Raw genomic sequence first — 14673 nt, 5'->3', positions numbered from 1 at the left:
GAGCATCCAGAGTAAAACAAGATAATATCATCGTCGTGGTTTTTATATCGTTAATGAATAAACAATACCATCTATGTAACAATTAGTAAAGTTCCAGGAGAAACAAAGAACTGTGCCAAAATGTAACTTCTTCAATGAACATTGAAATTCATCTGTGAATAATAGTGGCCAAAAAACAGCCCAAATTCTATAGAATGATGAAACAACCGAAGTAAAAAATTGCATTTGCAGAAAAATGTCACATAGGCGGTATTATTTATTCACAAACGATATGCTCTAGCGTTTCCAACGTGCGAAACTGTTATCATGCCGAGAGTGTCATCTCTTTGCGCAGCATCAAAGGATGCGCCAAGAGAGAGAGAGGAAAGTGAAAAGAAAAGAGAGAGAATGAGACGAAAAGCACGGCGTTATGAGAGAGAGAGAATTATGAGAGTTGAAGAACTCCGCGACCCAGAGAAGCCGGGAGGGTTGGGTGTATTTCAAAGTTTCCACCGGCGCCGGAAGTCGGTATGTAAAGCAGATGGCCGACGGTTGACAGGAAGGATATGTGGTTTTCCACATATGTCATCGCGGTACTTCCCCGTGACCCCTCTCGCGAGTTTCAACACGCGCGCATGCATGCGCGAAGTCGACGGGGGTAGTCGGACGTGGCGCGACAATACGACTTTCCACCACTTGTTTCGGAAAAGCGACGAACTCCCGGATGGCCGGCGTGTAAATGCCGACACGTGGACGGCCGCGGGCGTGTTACGTCCGCCCTGGGTTATAATTAGCGTCGATGGACGTATGACAATTACGTGGAGCACTTAACAAGCGGATCAAACCAATTATGAGTACAATAAAAGCTCTTATTTAAATGATAGCTCACGCGTTCGTGTTGCTTAAAAAATGTTTCTTGCTCGATAAAATGTATATCTATATAGGCAATGCATAAAGGTATTATTATTGTTTATATTGCTTTGTTAGATAAAATGTGTGCGAGTAACATATGTAGGTATTATTTAGTCGTGAATGGGTTCTGTCGAGTCTTTCACGTTCTCTCCCTTTTTCTCGATTTCACATGTCACGTTCGCGTGTCGTTAAATTCTTACACTCCAGTTAACCACACAGCTGGTACTTGGTTTCCTCTATTAAAATGCTTAACTTTCGCAATTAGTTGTCCCCAAACATCCACGATTCATTCATTCGCATCTTTTTACGGAATGAGAAACGCTTACTCGGATTGTGAAAATTCGCGATCTCTTTAGCGGTTGTTACGTAATTGTTTTACAACAATTCGTAGGAATAGAAAGTGGAACACTACAATTTATTCCGCTGATTATAGTCGAAAGTTTTTGCAAGTATTAAAAAACATCCCGTTTTTATGTCGCACGGAAATTAACAACAAGTTTATCGTTAGCAAGTAGAAGTAGATATCTTACATTAGATAAGATTATGAACATATTTACATTCTTATCTAAGAAGTATTATCTAAGAAGAATTAAGAGCGATAAATTCCAAAGATTATAAAAGCGATAGCATTGAAACTGGATCAAAATTTAACAATAAGAAATTTTTAGAAATATATTGAATTTATAAATATATATAGATAGTTAATTATAGATATTGTTAACGAAAACAATTCGTTGAATTGATAAGAGTAATCTAACATTTAAATATTTTTTTAGCTTTGAATGCACTGCAGCTGTAACCTGTTTCGACTCTTTATTTAGTAATTTTTCAAATTTTACATTATATGATATTTGAATAAAAATTAATATTGTTAATTGAAGTAATTAATGATTTCTCAAACAATTTTGAAATTATTGGTAATGGTTTTATGCAAGATAAAATAAAATACATATATACATTAACATATTTGATTCTTAAGAAATTTTCAAAATATTGTAGGGGTATATTCTTTTTGTCTGATTCGCGTACGTTATAACACAGGCTGCTTTGGATTATGCAATTTGCAACTTATGAGAGAATAGCATCATAGATATAAGATAAGACGTCGGATATAACAAACTTGTTTTGCTTGGTGATTTATGTAATATTGCTTGATTGCCATTTTGACTGCCAAGTCGATTTCGAGCTTAATAAATCGAGTATATTATTTTAATATTTTGTTCTTTTTAATGTCTTAATATAATTTATATCGTTTATTATTCTTAATCACAGATAAATAAAACCTGTCACAAATAGGTGATTTTACGCGTCATCCAGATATGGGTGACGTGGCAGTCAAAATGTTAACGATTAAAGTTAATCTATTGGAAAAATGCTCTATATAATTTCATTAAAAATAGCTGATTTAAAAGCTGACATTTCTTCATACAATCTTAGCAATTAACTTTAATTTTACATTTATTTTCCGTATAAAAAAGTATTGCATATTCCAATGGAATTAATAATGCTTAGACATTGATGACATTAACTTCAGTCGGACATTAACTATTTATGTAACAACGTTTAACAGATATATATACAAAGTAAGACTTTTTTTTTTTTTTTTTTTTTTTTTTTTTTTTTTTTTTAAGAAGTTAATTATCGAGCTACGCTTTGGATACCATAGAGGCATTAGAAACTAATACGACATTATTCTTATGTTTTAACACCGTTCTATATTACGCATCCACAGCGTTCTGGCTGTCATCCAGCGGATCGGTTAATACTTTTTTTAACGCGAAAAATAAGAAGCTCGCTGCGAGCACTATTCCACTCATGAGTAGGTAAAATGGCATGCCGGGTCCTCGAATGTCCTTTTGCTCGTTCGTGTTGTATCCCGCCACCCAGCCCTTCCTCGGCGGTTTGTTCGCTCTTTCCGAATCGTCGATCGTGCCGACCTGATACTTCTTCATCAGCTCCATCGCGTCTTTCGAATGCCCGACATCGTCGAAGTCCTCGGAACCGTCCTGGCCTTTGTGATCCAACAGAATCTCTTCGCCACCTGGATGCTCATTGAGAAAGGTGTGGACGTTGTATACTTTGTCGTGCAAGACGATAAGAACTTTACCCTTATCGTTGTTTTTTTTAATCTCGCTCCGCGTGAATACTCTCTTTTCCGCCATGTTTCGTTGATCTTTCGCTATTTCTTCTTCGTATAGTCGATCTAAAGGAAAAAGAAATAAGAGTTTGTTAGAGTTGTTTTTATCGGGGCTTCAATATTATATATGTAATGGTTTCTTTTCGTTTCGCGTAATATGAGAATGCATTTCGTATAACCGTCATAAAACCTGTTCCTACTCTATCTTCTTTATTTTCTCGATAAGGCTAGAGCCACGATCGTAATCACGATCGATAACGTTTAATCCTAAAAAAAACAAAGGCTAATCGTGATTTGACGTCAATAAGTTTCGAGAATGACGTTAGAAAGGAATTTAAAAGTATGACGTCATATGTCATATTAATGCAATGTCGTGCACGCGTTTCATGGCGTTTAACGAGCAACGGAGCTGCTTGATATCATGTCGAGGTCAGTGGAATGATTGCGTAACGAGCGTTCAGTTGGTTACCACAGGGCTATCACAGTTATTTTCGAGTACACACTGTAACATTGTTGTTGTTCGATGTATAATCTGTTATATACTCGAGTGATAATGTGACGCGTCTTGAAATGACTTTGAAATGACTTGACAAATTACTTCATATGTACCGGATGTAGCAAACATTTGTCACGTAACCGCCTCGTAATATTAATGACGCAATAAATTATATATCTGATGTGCATATATTTTCGCTGTCCATAATCATCCGCTCGAAGGGGTCACGTCGTGGCACTATCGCTATGCAGTTATTTCGATAAACAGCGGAGCCGAACGCCACGCCGTAGGATTGGAGACCATTAGTTAATAGGTTCCTCGAAATTTACATAACGGTACTTCGCGTAATTTCCCGAGTGCGGTGCGTGGAAAGGCGCTCGGGGAAAACGTTCTCCGCGCGCGCGCGCGCGCGCGCCGACCGAAGGATATTTCCTCGGGTGAAAGCTCCACTTGAGAAATTCGCCCCCTGATGCGGCAGCTATACCTCTCGCTCTTCGTTACGTTTACCATTGAGAAGTCAATATATGCCTGAAAGGATCGCGGACTCTCTCGACCTTTACAATAATCAAACCTTGTCCGATCACGGGCAGTTGGACGAGTACACTCGCGAGCTTCGCGATGAGATACCGATTCGAGACGTCCATTCGCGAGAACAGTCGGCAAGATCGCCGTCGAAACGAGCGAGATACGAGTTCGAGAAGTGCGTCGGATCGATAGGGCCCTTTCTCAGGTTTCCCTCGAAACGGGATGGCTCGTTCAGACGTTCAGACCTCGTCGAGTCTGCGGAGAAAAGCTCGTCCGAAGGAGTTTACGGCAAACGAAGACCAGACGTTTGTTGTCGCGCCACGTACCTCCTCTTCGTACCCTCGAAGGGTGTGTTACGGATACGTCACGACTTCCCTGAAGGGAGGAGACGGATCTGGAGAAAAACACGAGTCAGCGGCACAAAATTTGACGTAGGTGTGAACCTCGATGATCTCCGTCGACGAGACGTCGCGCGTGAACCTCTTCTCGCAGTCGCACTTGCGTGAATCCGCCGCACACTACGGAATCCGTCTGTCGTTTGTACAGCTTTATGATCCCCCTCTTGGTTTCTCTCGTCATACGGACCCCACCGCTCCGGCTCTTCTCATGTTATCTGCAGGCCAGCCGCGACGTTGCCAATCTGCTTCTACTGCAAAACATAACGCTGACGCATATCACAGCCAATGTCCAGAGCTCTAGATGGTTGGATGGCTGGACATTCGAATGGCTAACTTGTGTAAGAACCTGCGAATTTATAATAATATACTGTTCTTTTTCATGAAAAAGAACAGTATACAGCCTAATCGTGAAATTCCCTATGAAACTCGTGATTTTAGAATTGCAGTCGCGGATGATGGTTGATCGCTCAGGGCGTTCTTGTTTGTAAGAGCAGCTTCAAAATGTACGTACGAGATCGCGGCCAATCAGTCAATCGCGACTTCGCGTAGTGCGAATCTATACCTCTGAGACTTTTGTAGGATAGAGAAGATCGCTGAAACTGATAAGACAACTCAGCCAACTTATCAGTTTAGGTAGTTGTAACATGCAGTATACAGAATGGAAACATCAATAGACATACTTTTCATTCAAATGTAACGGTCTTACTTTATCGCGCATAGCTCTCGAATCGCGAGGAATTCTGACAAATATTTTCCATTTATCGGAAAAATTTTCTCGGTGGCATTTTGTTAGATAAATAAAAACCACGAATAAAAATAATCTCGTATCTCGTTGAACCTAGTTATACAGTCAGCACATTAATTTATAAACATATCACGCGCAATATGTATTATACATAATTGCATTTTTCACCTCTGAGTTTTCCTTGCCATAATGATGATTAAATTCAAATTGCGCGAGACCTTCTATAAATTCCATCGTAGTCCAAAGACACGCAAACGAAAAATAATAGTGATTTTTCAGATGTTTTTGTATAAGATTGCTACGTACCATTCCTGTTTGTGAACTCACGTACTGTGCGGGCATGATGTTCGATTCATATGCAAAAGCGTCTAGTCATGGTGACGCCGTGCAAATCGCAGGAAGATAAGCATGATAGTCGAGCTGGTCGATAGCATTTTTGTGAGGTCGTATATTGCACGTAGTATACATCTAAAAACAAAGGAAAAACACACATGCATATATATGTGCGTGTCTGTATTTTTTATGCGCATTTATCTATAATACAGTTTTTAGATAAAATTAAAATCTAACGAATAAGCTCTTTAACATGCATTTTCTAAAGATTCCATAATATTATAACTATTAATTATCATAAAAATTATTTAAAAATTACTATTTTGGTGCAATTTTGGCAGAGGAAAAGTTGCTTCTTTTGGCGCCGAGGTCGCACTGTGTATTTCGTGTGCGCGAATTCTGGAGTAATACCTGAATATATACATTCTGAATACATAATAATATATACATGTACATGTATCGCGCGCGTGCAATTAGATATTTCTTTCTTCCGCAATTTTCCATAATAGCAAATATTTGAATCGATAACGAATGACGCAACATATCCGATAATACATTTATATTTATATAAAAACATTTCCTCGCTTCTTGCTTTCATAATTTCAATCAATCAACGGAGTGACGACTTCGTGCAAATTATATTCATGATGCTCATGAATGACGCACGATCTATTTGCGAGACACTTCAGACGAACCTGCTGATACTTTCTTTCGACGTACATTTTTGGTGGAATAAAGTTTAAATATATCGAACGAATATAAAACGCACACCAAAATTAAATATTACAACGAGAAGAGTTACTAAGCTATATATGTTTCTGAGTTATCTCTTTTGAATGTTTTTTTACTTTAACGGGTGCCTCATTAAAAGTTGCATTTTACAACACACAAAATTATGATAAGTACAATAAGCGATAAATTCCTAAGCTTAACTATACATGTAGATAGAGCTATAGGTAGGGTACAAGTTCCTTTATTTCATTAGAGAGATTCTTGAGATCAAGTCAAAAGAGATAAAGTAAAAAAAAATATCCATTTAATTTATATTTTTATTTCTCTAAATAATAAATAACAAATTTTCAATTAAATATAAGTATATCCAATAAAACATTTACGCGAGAACAGTTTTACATCGTCGAAGGTAATAAATTATTTAAGATATTTAACAAATAAAAGCGACAAACAAACCAGTAGCTTTGAATCGTGTATAACATTGTATTTTGCAAATTTTAGCATTATGCTAAAATTAATACATCGCGCACGTGAATTGCCTTGTTCTGTCTACAGTTTACTGAACCAGTAAAACATTATTATAGCATAAATTGCGATAGCGCCACATATGAACGTCATATTCCGGGACTGCATTTCTGCCTTCGGTTCTTGATACTGCCAATCGTCCTCCACTGGTTCTTTTACCTCTATTGATAAAGAAGAAAAAAGTTTAATTTCTAAAAAATTTAATGACATCAAGACAAAAAAATGATTTGCGGTTATATGTACATTTATATGTAAATGATTCTCTATTAAGACAACAATAGAATGATTGTAATAAATGTGTTAGTAACGTTTCTTGTACATTATTCATGGTCGTTGACGTAACGTGCTAGGTTTAAAAAAAGTGCTCATTAAGACGTAGAAATTAAGGAGAATTAAGGAGACACGTGAAAGATATACAGATTATACAGGATGTTAAAAAAAAGCTAAAACTTGTATAGTAATGTTTTTTAGATAAACAGAACTGATAAGATAACACAAGATATTAGAGTAACAAATGTATTTTATCTTCACACAGTCTTTACTTATTCACCATGTGTGCAACATATTCTTGTTCTTGGAATCTTCTACAGCAACGATTTGTAGTCTCCAGAGCCCCGAGGCACATTTCTTTGGGTAGTGTTGCAATCACATTTATAATTCTTTGTCGCAGATTTTGCACATTGCAATGATGGGTAAACAAATGGAGATTCTTTGAAGACAAAATACATTTATCGCTATATCTTGTGTTGTTATTAGTTCTGTTTCTCTAAAAAGTTACTTCCATATAAGTGTCAATATTTTTTTGAAGCATCCTGTACATGAGTCTACATTTATCGGTGACCTAAACATTGCAAATAGAAGCTCGATATACTTTGTCTGCAACACGGCGTTAAACTCGTAAGCTATGGATTCGAACTATATTAAATCCGGACAATGCGATTCAAGCGCGAAAAGCGATCGAGGAAAGAAACAAATTGTCAAACCTGTAGTCGTCGTCTTTGATTCAGCGGAGCTTATATCGTCCACCAGCTCTCCGATTTTGAGAGTCTCGCGAAGGTTAATCGCCTCGTAACTGTGGCCGATGCTATCGAAACACTCTGTCGCATCTTGCCCCGCTAATTGCAGCAACACTTCTTCACCGCCGGGATGTTCCTTGTGGAACGCTGTGACATCGTAGACCGCGCCGTGTATCACGATCCACAGATCATTGGCATTATTATGACGGGCAACTTCGTCGGCCGTGTAGATGTCCATCATGATGCCACTGAAGAAGAAACGATTCTCTATGAAGATGCACGAAGGCAAAATCTTCGAGACGCCTCGTACGAGCAACGATTTGTGACTCTCTGCGTATGTTACAGCGTGCTAGATCGCTTTGCGAAGATCCTTAAAAGGTTTGCCTTCGTGTCACCTTCGGACGACACGCACACACGCGCCGGTCTATTTTGACTCGATCTCGATGGCAGATCGATCGTGCACGGGAACACTTTGAAAGGGAAAATAAGCTGTGTAAACGAACCGACACCGACCGACGACAGCGACGATGACGACGACGACGTGCTTTGTCGCGTTCTGAGTATCTCGCGCATATTTAGAGCCACTGCTCCGGCTGCTTGCCTTTCTTTCTCCTCGCGGATGTCGACGGCGAAAGCGGGTCTCTCGTACCTGTCGCATTTCACGTCGCGATACGGTTTCCGGCGCGGTGAATTCTCTCTTTCTCCCGTATTTTTCTCCCGGCATTTCCGACAAAACGCCGCGCGCGCACGAGCGGTATCGAGCGCGGTCATATCTTATTTATTTTATAGTCTCTCTCTCTCACACACACACACATATCTTCGTCTAATTTCTACCGACGTGAAATCTGTATAGCGTATTCGTGCGTTGTTAATGTTTAATCAATCACTATTACTTATTTAAGTCCGCGTATACAGCACCGAGAATCGCGCGATGCGAAATTTCCGATTATCGATTGGCACTACATTCATTTGCCAGTTTTTGACATGGAGAAATTTTAATCTACTGATCGAAATGTACGCCAGGGCAGCGAAGGGATATTCGCCGGAGCAATCCGGAAAGCGAGAGATCTATTACTTTGATGATATAGCAATGGCGATTTGGAAAACGCAAGATGTAACTTCGTTTATTCGTCCGCGACGAGTTTTTATAACATTTACACATGTCAAGGATTTTTTGTGTCGTAGCTTCTCACCTGATTCGAAAAAACTCGATATCCTGAGAGGTGATTTGCGATTTTATAACGGGTGCGATTTACACGTTTTTCCGTAGTGTCACTTTGAAGTCACGGCGCACTGCAATTGCTAAATCGCAATAGAATCGAGGTAGCAAAGCGGATGACTATCTTTCCTCACCAATGGCGCACAATGCGTATGAATTTCGCGTCTCCGTGAACTACGATCTCATGAAAATGCAACGACTGATACCTCTACTGGGCTAGCGATGAGTTGCAGAATAGAGTCACGCCATTGTAGGTATTGTAGGCAGAAACGTTATTATAATCTAAAAGTTCTTTTTTTTTTAACTTATGCTTGTTAGTAAAAAGTTTGTTATTTGCGAAAACGTAATTCTTTCGAGCCACTAAGCTGTCCGCGACCGTTTTTTCTCGTTTTATAAGGATTATCTTGGACATTAATTATTTTCATTGTAGTCACATTCTCGCGAATTTTTTATTTTTAATTGGCCCTCATACACAATTACGATACACAAGCACGAATTTTTAATTTCAGTACGTTCTTTTTCTCTAAAATAATCGGTTTACTGATGAAAATTACTTGCCTTGATCGAGAAATAAAAGTCGAAGTCAGAGGGAATATAGAAAGCGTGGGTCGTGCTCGACCAATGCCATCGGCATAACTGAAGCGAAAATACATGACATTTGAAACTTCTATCCTTGAGTGCTCTAGTGATAGACAAATATCACGATTCGTCTCAGCCGATAACACCTTTGTTTAGCATTTATGCAATTGTAATCGTTGCGATATTCGTTAGACGGTTTACGTAAGAGCAATCGTCGGCGCGGAACTTGTCGCGGAACGGAACTTCGTCGCCTCGAATTGAATAGTGCGAATATTCACGTTTAGATTAGATGCATGACGCCGCCGACGGTATTACCGTGGAAGTTTGTAAACTTGTGCTACGGAGATGCCGTTGCAACGGAGGACTGTTAAGCAAACGCGAATTCGGTGGCGCAATGCGGTTCATTCTCGCGAAACCGCCTCTCGTATGGTTATCCTCCCAGCTCGAGGACTTTGAAGTCCCCTATAGATGTTTGCGCTGAATTACCATAAGCACTTTACGGCCACCTTAATCTTCTAGTACAAATCTCTTTACGTTTAATTGCGTCTCGTGGAGATAATACAGTCGCGATGAGAAGCGCGGTATAAACAAAAGTTATTAATCTCGGAGAATTATCAGCGTTCCTGTGCATACATTTTTTCGAGCTGCGCGCACATGAGATGACATAATTGGTTCAAGTTCGCGGCCTTGAAACTTCGGAGGACATCTAATTATCTCTGTCATCTCTTGAATGCTCAAGAAAATTTTCACTCGAAGGGAAAGGACGGAAGTCTCCGCGATCGCGAGAAGTTTCGGAAACTTGTTGGAAAATTGAAAATTCATATAGCTACGGCGCGGCATGCGGCAGGACGGATCAAGGTCCCTGCAGGTCATGGCAGACAGCTTCGTGCGGTGCAAGGCATTGTAATATTGCTCGATGTTTCGACCGAAATAATCTCGCTTCCTCGCGAAATCTCGCAGGAGTACAATCTCTCGCGAGTGTACTCCTGCTATTTTACGCTGCCTATTTATGGTAGGTTGGTTCCTACAAAGGACGATCGATCCACGTTGTTCTTTTCAAGTTTACCGATATCGAATGTCAGAGGAAAGTCCAGCGGAAAGGCTGGCGGGCGGCGAGTTTCTTTCGAGGATCCCCCTCTCCCCCGCAGCGTCTCGCTTCCCCGCAAGAAACGCGAGTCAAGAAGCACTACAGCGAGAAGCTTTCATCTTTATCTTTTATTTCCCCCTCTCCCACCGAGCTTCTTCGATTAATTATCAAAGTCATTAGCCCAGATCCCATTCCCGATAAATCTTACTTTGACAATGCGGAATGAATAAATGAAGCGCAACGCGTTTGTTTCCTTTTTGAAAAATTCCGGAAGATATACATGCAGCCAATATAAATGAAAGCTTGATAGCGTTACGCTCGCAAACTCCGGATGCGAAATGATTCAAACGTCAGAGAGGTAATGCTGACTGCAAGAACAATCCTTGTCAATCTAAAACTGTTGTGTCGCGTGTAAAGAATCCGCGCTCGTTCTCTCGTTTCTATCGCGCCGAAATTAATCCGGTCTGATTTGTGATCGTATCAGCAAAATTAATCAATTCGATTAAAATCACATTTGGCTTCCCTCACCTCGGCACGAGTCATGTAAATATCGATCTGCGACGACGTTCCATCGGTTTTTCTTCCAAATCGCATTCGAACCAGATAGCTGGTCCATACAACGAGACACTTTTATTTTTCGGCCCATTTATGAATTCCATCGACCAATTATATCTGCGAACGATATTGCCTGTTCGCCATTTATTCGCTGTCTGTGATGTTCGATCGAACATCATCCGTTGTTTGAACAGAATGCAGCTCTATCTTGCCTTCATTCTCTCCCTTAAAAAAATATCGCGTTATTTCTTGCGCCGTAAAACTGAGTCGATTAAACTTTAGAAGTATATAAATTGCATTTGCGTTCTCTCTTTCTTCTTCTGTCTTCGCATGTACTCTCTCGATTCTATCACTTTGGATTTAACGCTGTGTCAGGGAACAGACGTACGCGAGCCTCAATATCGCCGGACTGTGTCTGCGTCGGAAGCGTTTGAATGGACCTGTACGGGGCTGGCGGGGTTTGGCGAGACTGGGTTGCTTTGATCTGCGTAATTAAACGGCGCGATTTCTCCGTACAATGCCCACGGTTGCCGGACGCGGCACGCGGTGTATATGTACCTGAGCGGAATAGATTGTTATCTGTTTTGAATATATCGCGTTTGAGCATACGGCTGTCGATGTTATCGGCAATTTTTCATTTTTGCGTTACTCGCCATCAAAGCTATCTTCCGCGCACGTATCCACCCTATATGCATCACTGTCTGTCAGTTCATCGTAGACCCCGCTCATTTCCCCCGTGCACAAATGCGCAAAATTACTCGTATAATATAAAATTTCACCTACGGCCGTAAACCTCTCTGTCCATTTATCATCGAAAGCTTACGGGCTGATTAGTTTACGACGCGAACGACAGGGTTTAGCTCGAATTAGCTTAAGAAAAATTTAAGTGCCACCGAATGGTTGTACCTCTGCTCTTAGCCGTCTCGACGTGGCGTGATCGCGATCTCGGAAAGTAAAGGGTGGACTGTTAAACGACTATCAGCACGCGATCTGAACATTGTCGTCTCGGGGTATTACTTAGAAACCTCGCGGCAAAGAGCGGAGCGGAGCGCAGATTAGTGGAGCGGGTACGAAAACGTTCGAGCATCGTTAAGTCGTTAACCAGGGGGTTGGGTGAGAGTTGTCGAGAAAGCGGACGGAGTATCACACCCTGCTCGTGACTCATGCCCGATTGTCGGAGTAATTAAAAAGAACCGTCGAGAACACACGAAGAGTAGAGTTACTCGCTTTGTTACGTCAGCGATTTATCGGTCGAAGGTCGAAGTAATACAAGACTGAAATGTGAAACTAATTTTGATCTAAAAATTTCTGAAGACATGGCAAATTTTTATTTGCGGAACCACGCATTCCGAGTTGAGAAATGTTGAAGAGAATTGTTATTTTAGCCGACGTCATCAACTTGTCGCCGGTAACGGTAGATCGTCGTTGCGCACGTGTCCTTTTTTCAATGCAAATCCGTACGCGGAAAGTTTCCTGAACTCTATCCCGATCCCTGAGCCCGTGTAACTGTCGTCTAACACGCCTGAATATCTTTTGCGTTTCAGAAAACCGGAGCCAGGATCAAGATCTATTCGAACACCTGCCCCCGCAGCACGGATCGTCTCATCAGCATCTGCGGGAAACCCACGACGTGCATCGAATGCATACGCGAACTGATCGCCACCATTAAGACTGTGAGTATATACCACGAGATCATGACTCTCATAAATCTTTAATAGCTTATACGCCGTTACATTTCGCACGTGCGGGCAAATGTCGATCCTTTGTTGGACAAAAAAGTTGATTTGTTTCGTATTCTTCTGTGGCGTTCAAGTCCAGCGTTTGAATATATTACTGCCGTTTTTTTTTTGTGGATAACGATACATCAATAGTTTCTTTTTTTTTTTGAATGGATTAAATAAGCTCGTTCTACATATGTAACATAGGAGATTAATCTTCGAGGAAGAGAAGTGTAACGTCAAGTTTCTATTTTTCAGTCACCGCTGAAGGGTGTGAACAATCCTTATGACCCGCATAACTTCGATGACTTTTACGCCGACGATTACGGCGGTTATGGTAGCGCCGATGGTGGTCAAGGCAAGGTCGGTGGATTCGGCGGACCCGGTGGTGGCCGTGGCGGTGGCGGCGGCGGTGCCGGGGGTGGTGGTGGTGGTGGTGGTGGTGGCGGCGGCGGCGGAATGCCGCCGAGACGCGACAACCGCGGCGGCGGTCCTGGTGACATGAACCGTGGTTTTCCGCCACCACGAGGCGGCCCACGCGGCGGCAGTGGCAGTGGTGGAGGCGGTGGCGGCGGCGGCGGAATGTCCGGCGGACCACCAGATCGCGGATACGGCGGTAACTCGCGCGTGAGCGGCAGCGGCGGCGGCGGCGGCGGTGGTGGTGGTGGGGGTGGTGGAGGCGGCTACGACGGCGGTCGTGGCAGCGGCGGATACGGCGGCAGCGGAAACCGAGGCGGTCCGCCACCCTACGGCGGCGGAAATTACAACGGTAAGAAGGAATCTTGATGATCCACTTAAGCGATGATCAAAGGGACATCTCGATCTAGTCTTTCAATCGGAAAACCTGAACATCCTTGAGCCTCGCGGTAGAGATATTAAAGTTCTGTGATGAAAATTAGGATGAAATACAAGCATTATTCCGTTAAATCTTTGTACGTCGTCGAAATATTCGGAGTTTGTGTTTATATCCGTGAAATACGAGTCGTTAATGTTTCTTTTGTCACAGGTGATGGATGGGGAATGCAAGGATCCGCGCCCAATGGCTTAGGTGGCGGCGGTAACACGGGAATGGGTGGCCCACCCATGGGTGGAAACAACCAAGGCAACCAGGGCAACATGAGTGGAAACAAGACCAGTACACAAGTCACCATTCCTAAAGATGTAAGTTGACTATGAGCTTACTACGTGTTTGTTTTATACTTGGTGAAAACTTAAATATTTGTTGCATTAATTTGTTATGGATAAATATCCGTTATGTTTAATGATGTCGCTTTGTTTGATTGAAGTATATTTGATCTTAGTTTAGATGTTGAAATCTTATCTTTGTTTGCAGTTGGCCGGAGCTATAATTGGTAAAGGTGGTGCGAGAATCAGAAAAATCAGATCCGACAGTGGTGCTGGAATAACTATAGACGAGCCACTGCCCGGTAGTAACGATCGCATCATCACCATCACTGGGATTCCCAGTCAGATACAAATGGCCCAGTACCTGCTGCAGCAGAGGTAATTGCTATGACAGATATTCCTATCATGTACTTAACATTAACGTAAGAACCTGCTTTTTATTTCATGTTAACACTGTAAATACTGCCTTTATATTATATAGACAAAACTTGGAATCGAGCATATTTATTGTTAAAAGCGTCATTAAATAAAGATAGAAGAATATATCACGAAGCCTTGATGTTTAAATATATACATCTCGTAACAACGCGAT

The 14673-nt window shown here is 41.4% G+C and overlaps 3 protein-coding genes and 1 long non-coding RNA gene across 11 annotated transcripts in view; 1 reads left to right on the top strand and 3 right to left on the bottom strand.

Moving 5' to 3' along the window:
* Positions 1 to 14673, top strand: part of Hnrnp-k (Heterogeneous nuclear ribonucleoprotein K) — an 85047-nt gene that overhangs the window by 65699 nt on the left and 4675 nt on the right. For all 7 annotated transcript variants that reach the window (XM_077410465.1, XM_077410447.1, XM_077410484.1 and 4 more), the window contains 4 exons: positions 12783 to 12911; positions 13215 to 13725; positions 13963 to 14117; positions 14290 to 14459. In XM_077410465.1, coding sequence (XP_077266591.1) covers positions 12783 to 12911; positions 13215 to 13725; positions 13963 to 14117; positions 14290 to 14459 — 965 coding nt within the window. The remainder of the gene's footprint in view (positions 1 to 12782; positions 12912 to 13214; positions 13726 to 13962; positions 14118 to 14289; positions 14460 to 14673) is intronic.
* On the bottom strand, positions 1550 to 4576 carry LOC143900117 (cytochrome b5). Its single transcript, XM_077411109.1, has 2 exons — positions 4376 to 4576; positions 1550 to 3094 (listed from the first exon to the last, which is right to left on the bottom strand). Exon 2 carries the CDS (start codon positions 3051 to 3053, stop codon positions 2610 to 2612), a length of 444 nt encoding a protein of 147 aa, XP_077267235.1. The 5' UTR covers positions 3054 to 3094; positions 4376 to 4576; the 3' UTR covers positions 1550 to 2609.
* Positions 4659 to 6418, bottom strand: LOC143900159 (uncharacterized). Its single transcript, XR_013257720.1, has 2 exons — positions 5499 to 6418; positions 4659 to 4793 (listed from the first exon to the last, which is right to left on the bottom strand). It is a non-coding gene; the product is annotated as an uncharacterized LOC143900159 (long non-coding RNA).
* On the bottom strand, positions 6557 to 9720 carry LOC143900087 (cytochrome b5). Of its 2 annotated transcripts, none has more exons than XM_077411052.1 (3): positions 9576 to 9720; positions 7766 to 8046; positions 6557 to 6943 (listed from the first exon to the last, which is right to left on the bottom strand). In XM_077411052.1, the coding sequence occupies exons 1-3, from the start codon at positions 9668 to 9670 to the stop codon at positions 6807 to 6809; spliced, it is 513 nt and encodes a 170-aa protein (XP_077267178.1). In that variant the 5' UTR covers positions 9671 to 9720; the 3' UTR covers positions 6557 to 6806. The 2 variants fall into 2 exon arrangements, with proteins under 2 accessions (XP_077267178.1, XP_077267187.1); XM_077411061.1 differs by lacking the exon at positions 9576 to 9720 and adding an exon at positions 8992 to 9169.

The sequence above is a fragment of the Temnothorax americanus genome, unplaced genomic scaffold (genome assembly GCF_048541705.1).
Source record: "Temnothorax americanus isolate GAGA-0224 unplaced genomic scaffold, ASM4854170v1 Scaffold10, whole genome shotgun sequence".
NCBI classification, from domain to species: domain Eukaryota; kingdom Metazoa; phylum Arthropoda; class Insecta; order Hymenoptera; family Formicidae; genus Temnothorax; species Temnothorax americanus.
This window is presented reverse-complemented; position numbering and strand designations above follow the sequence as displayed.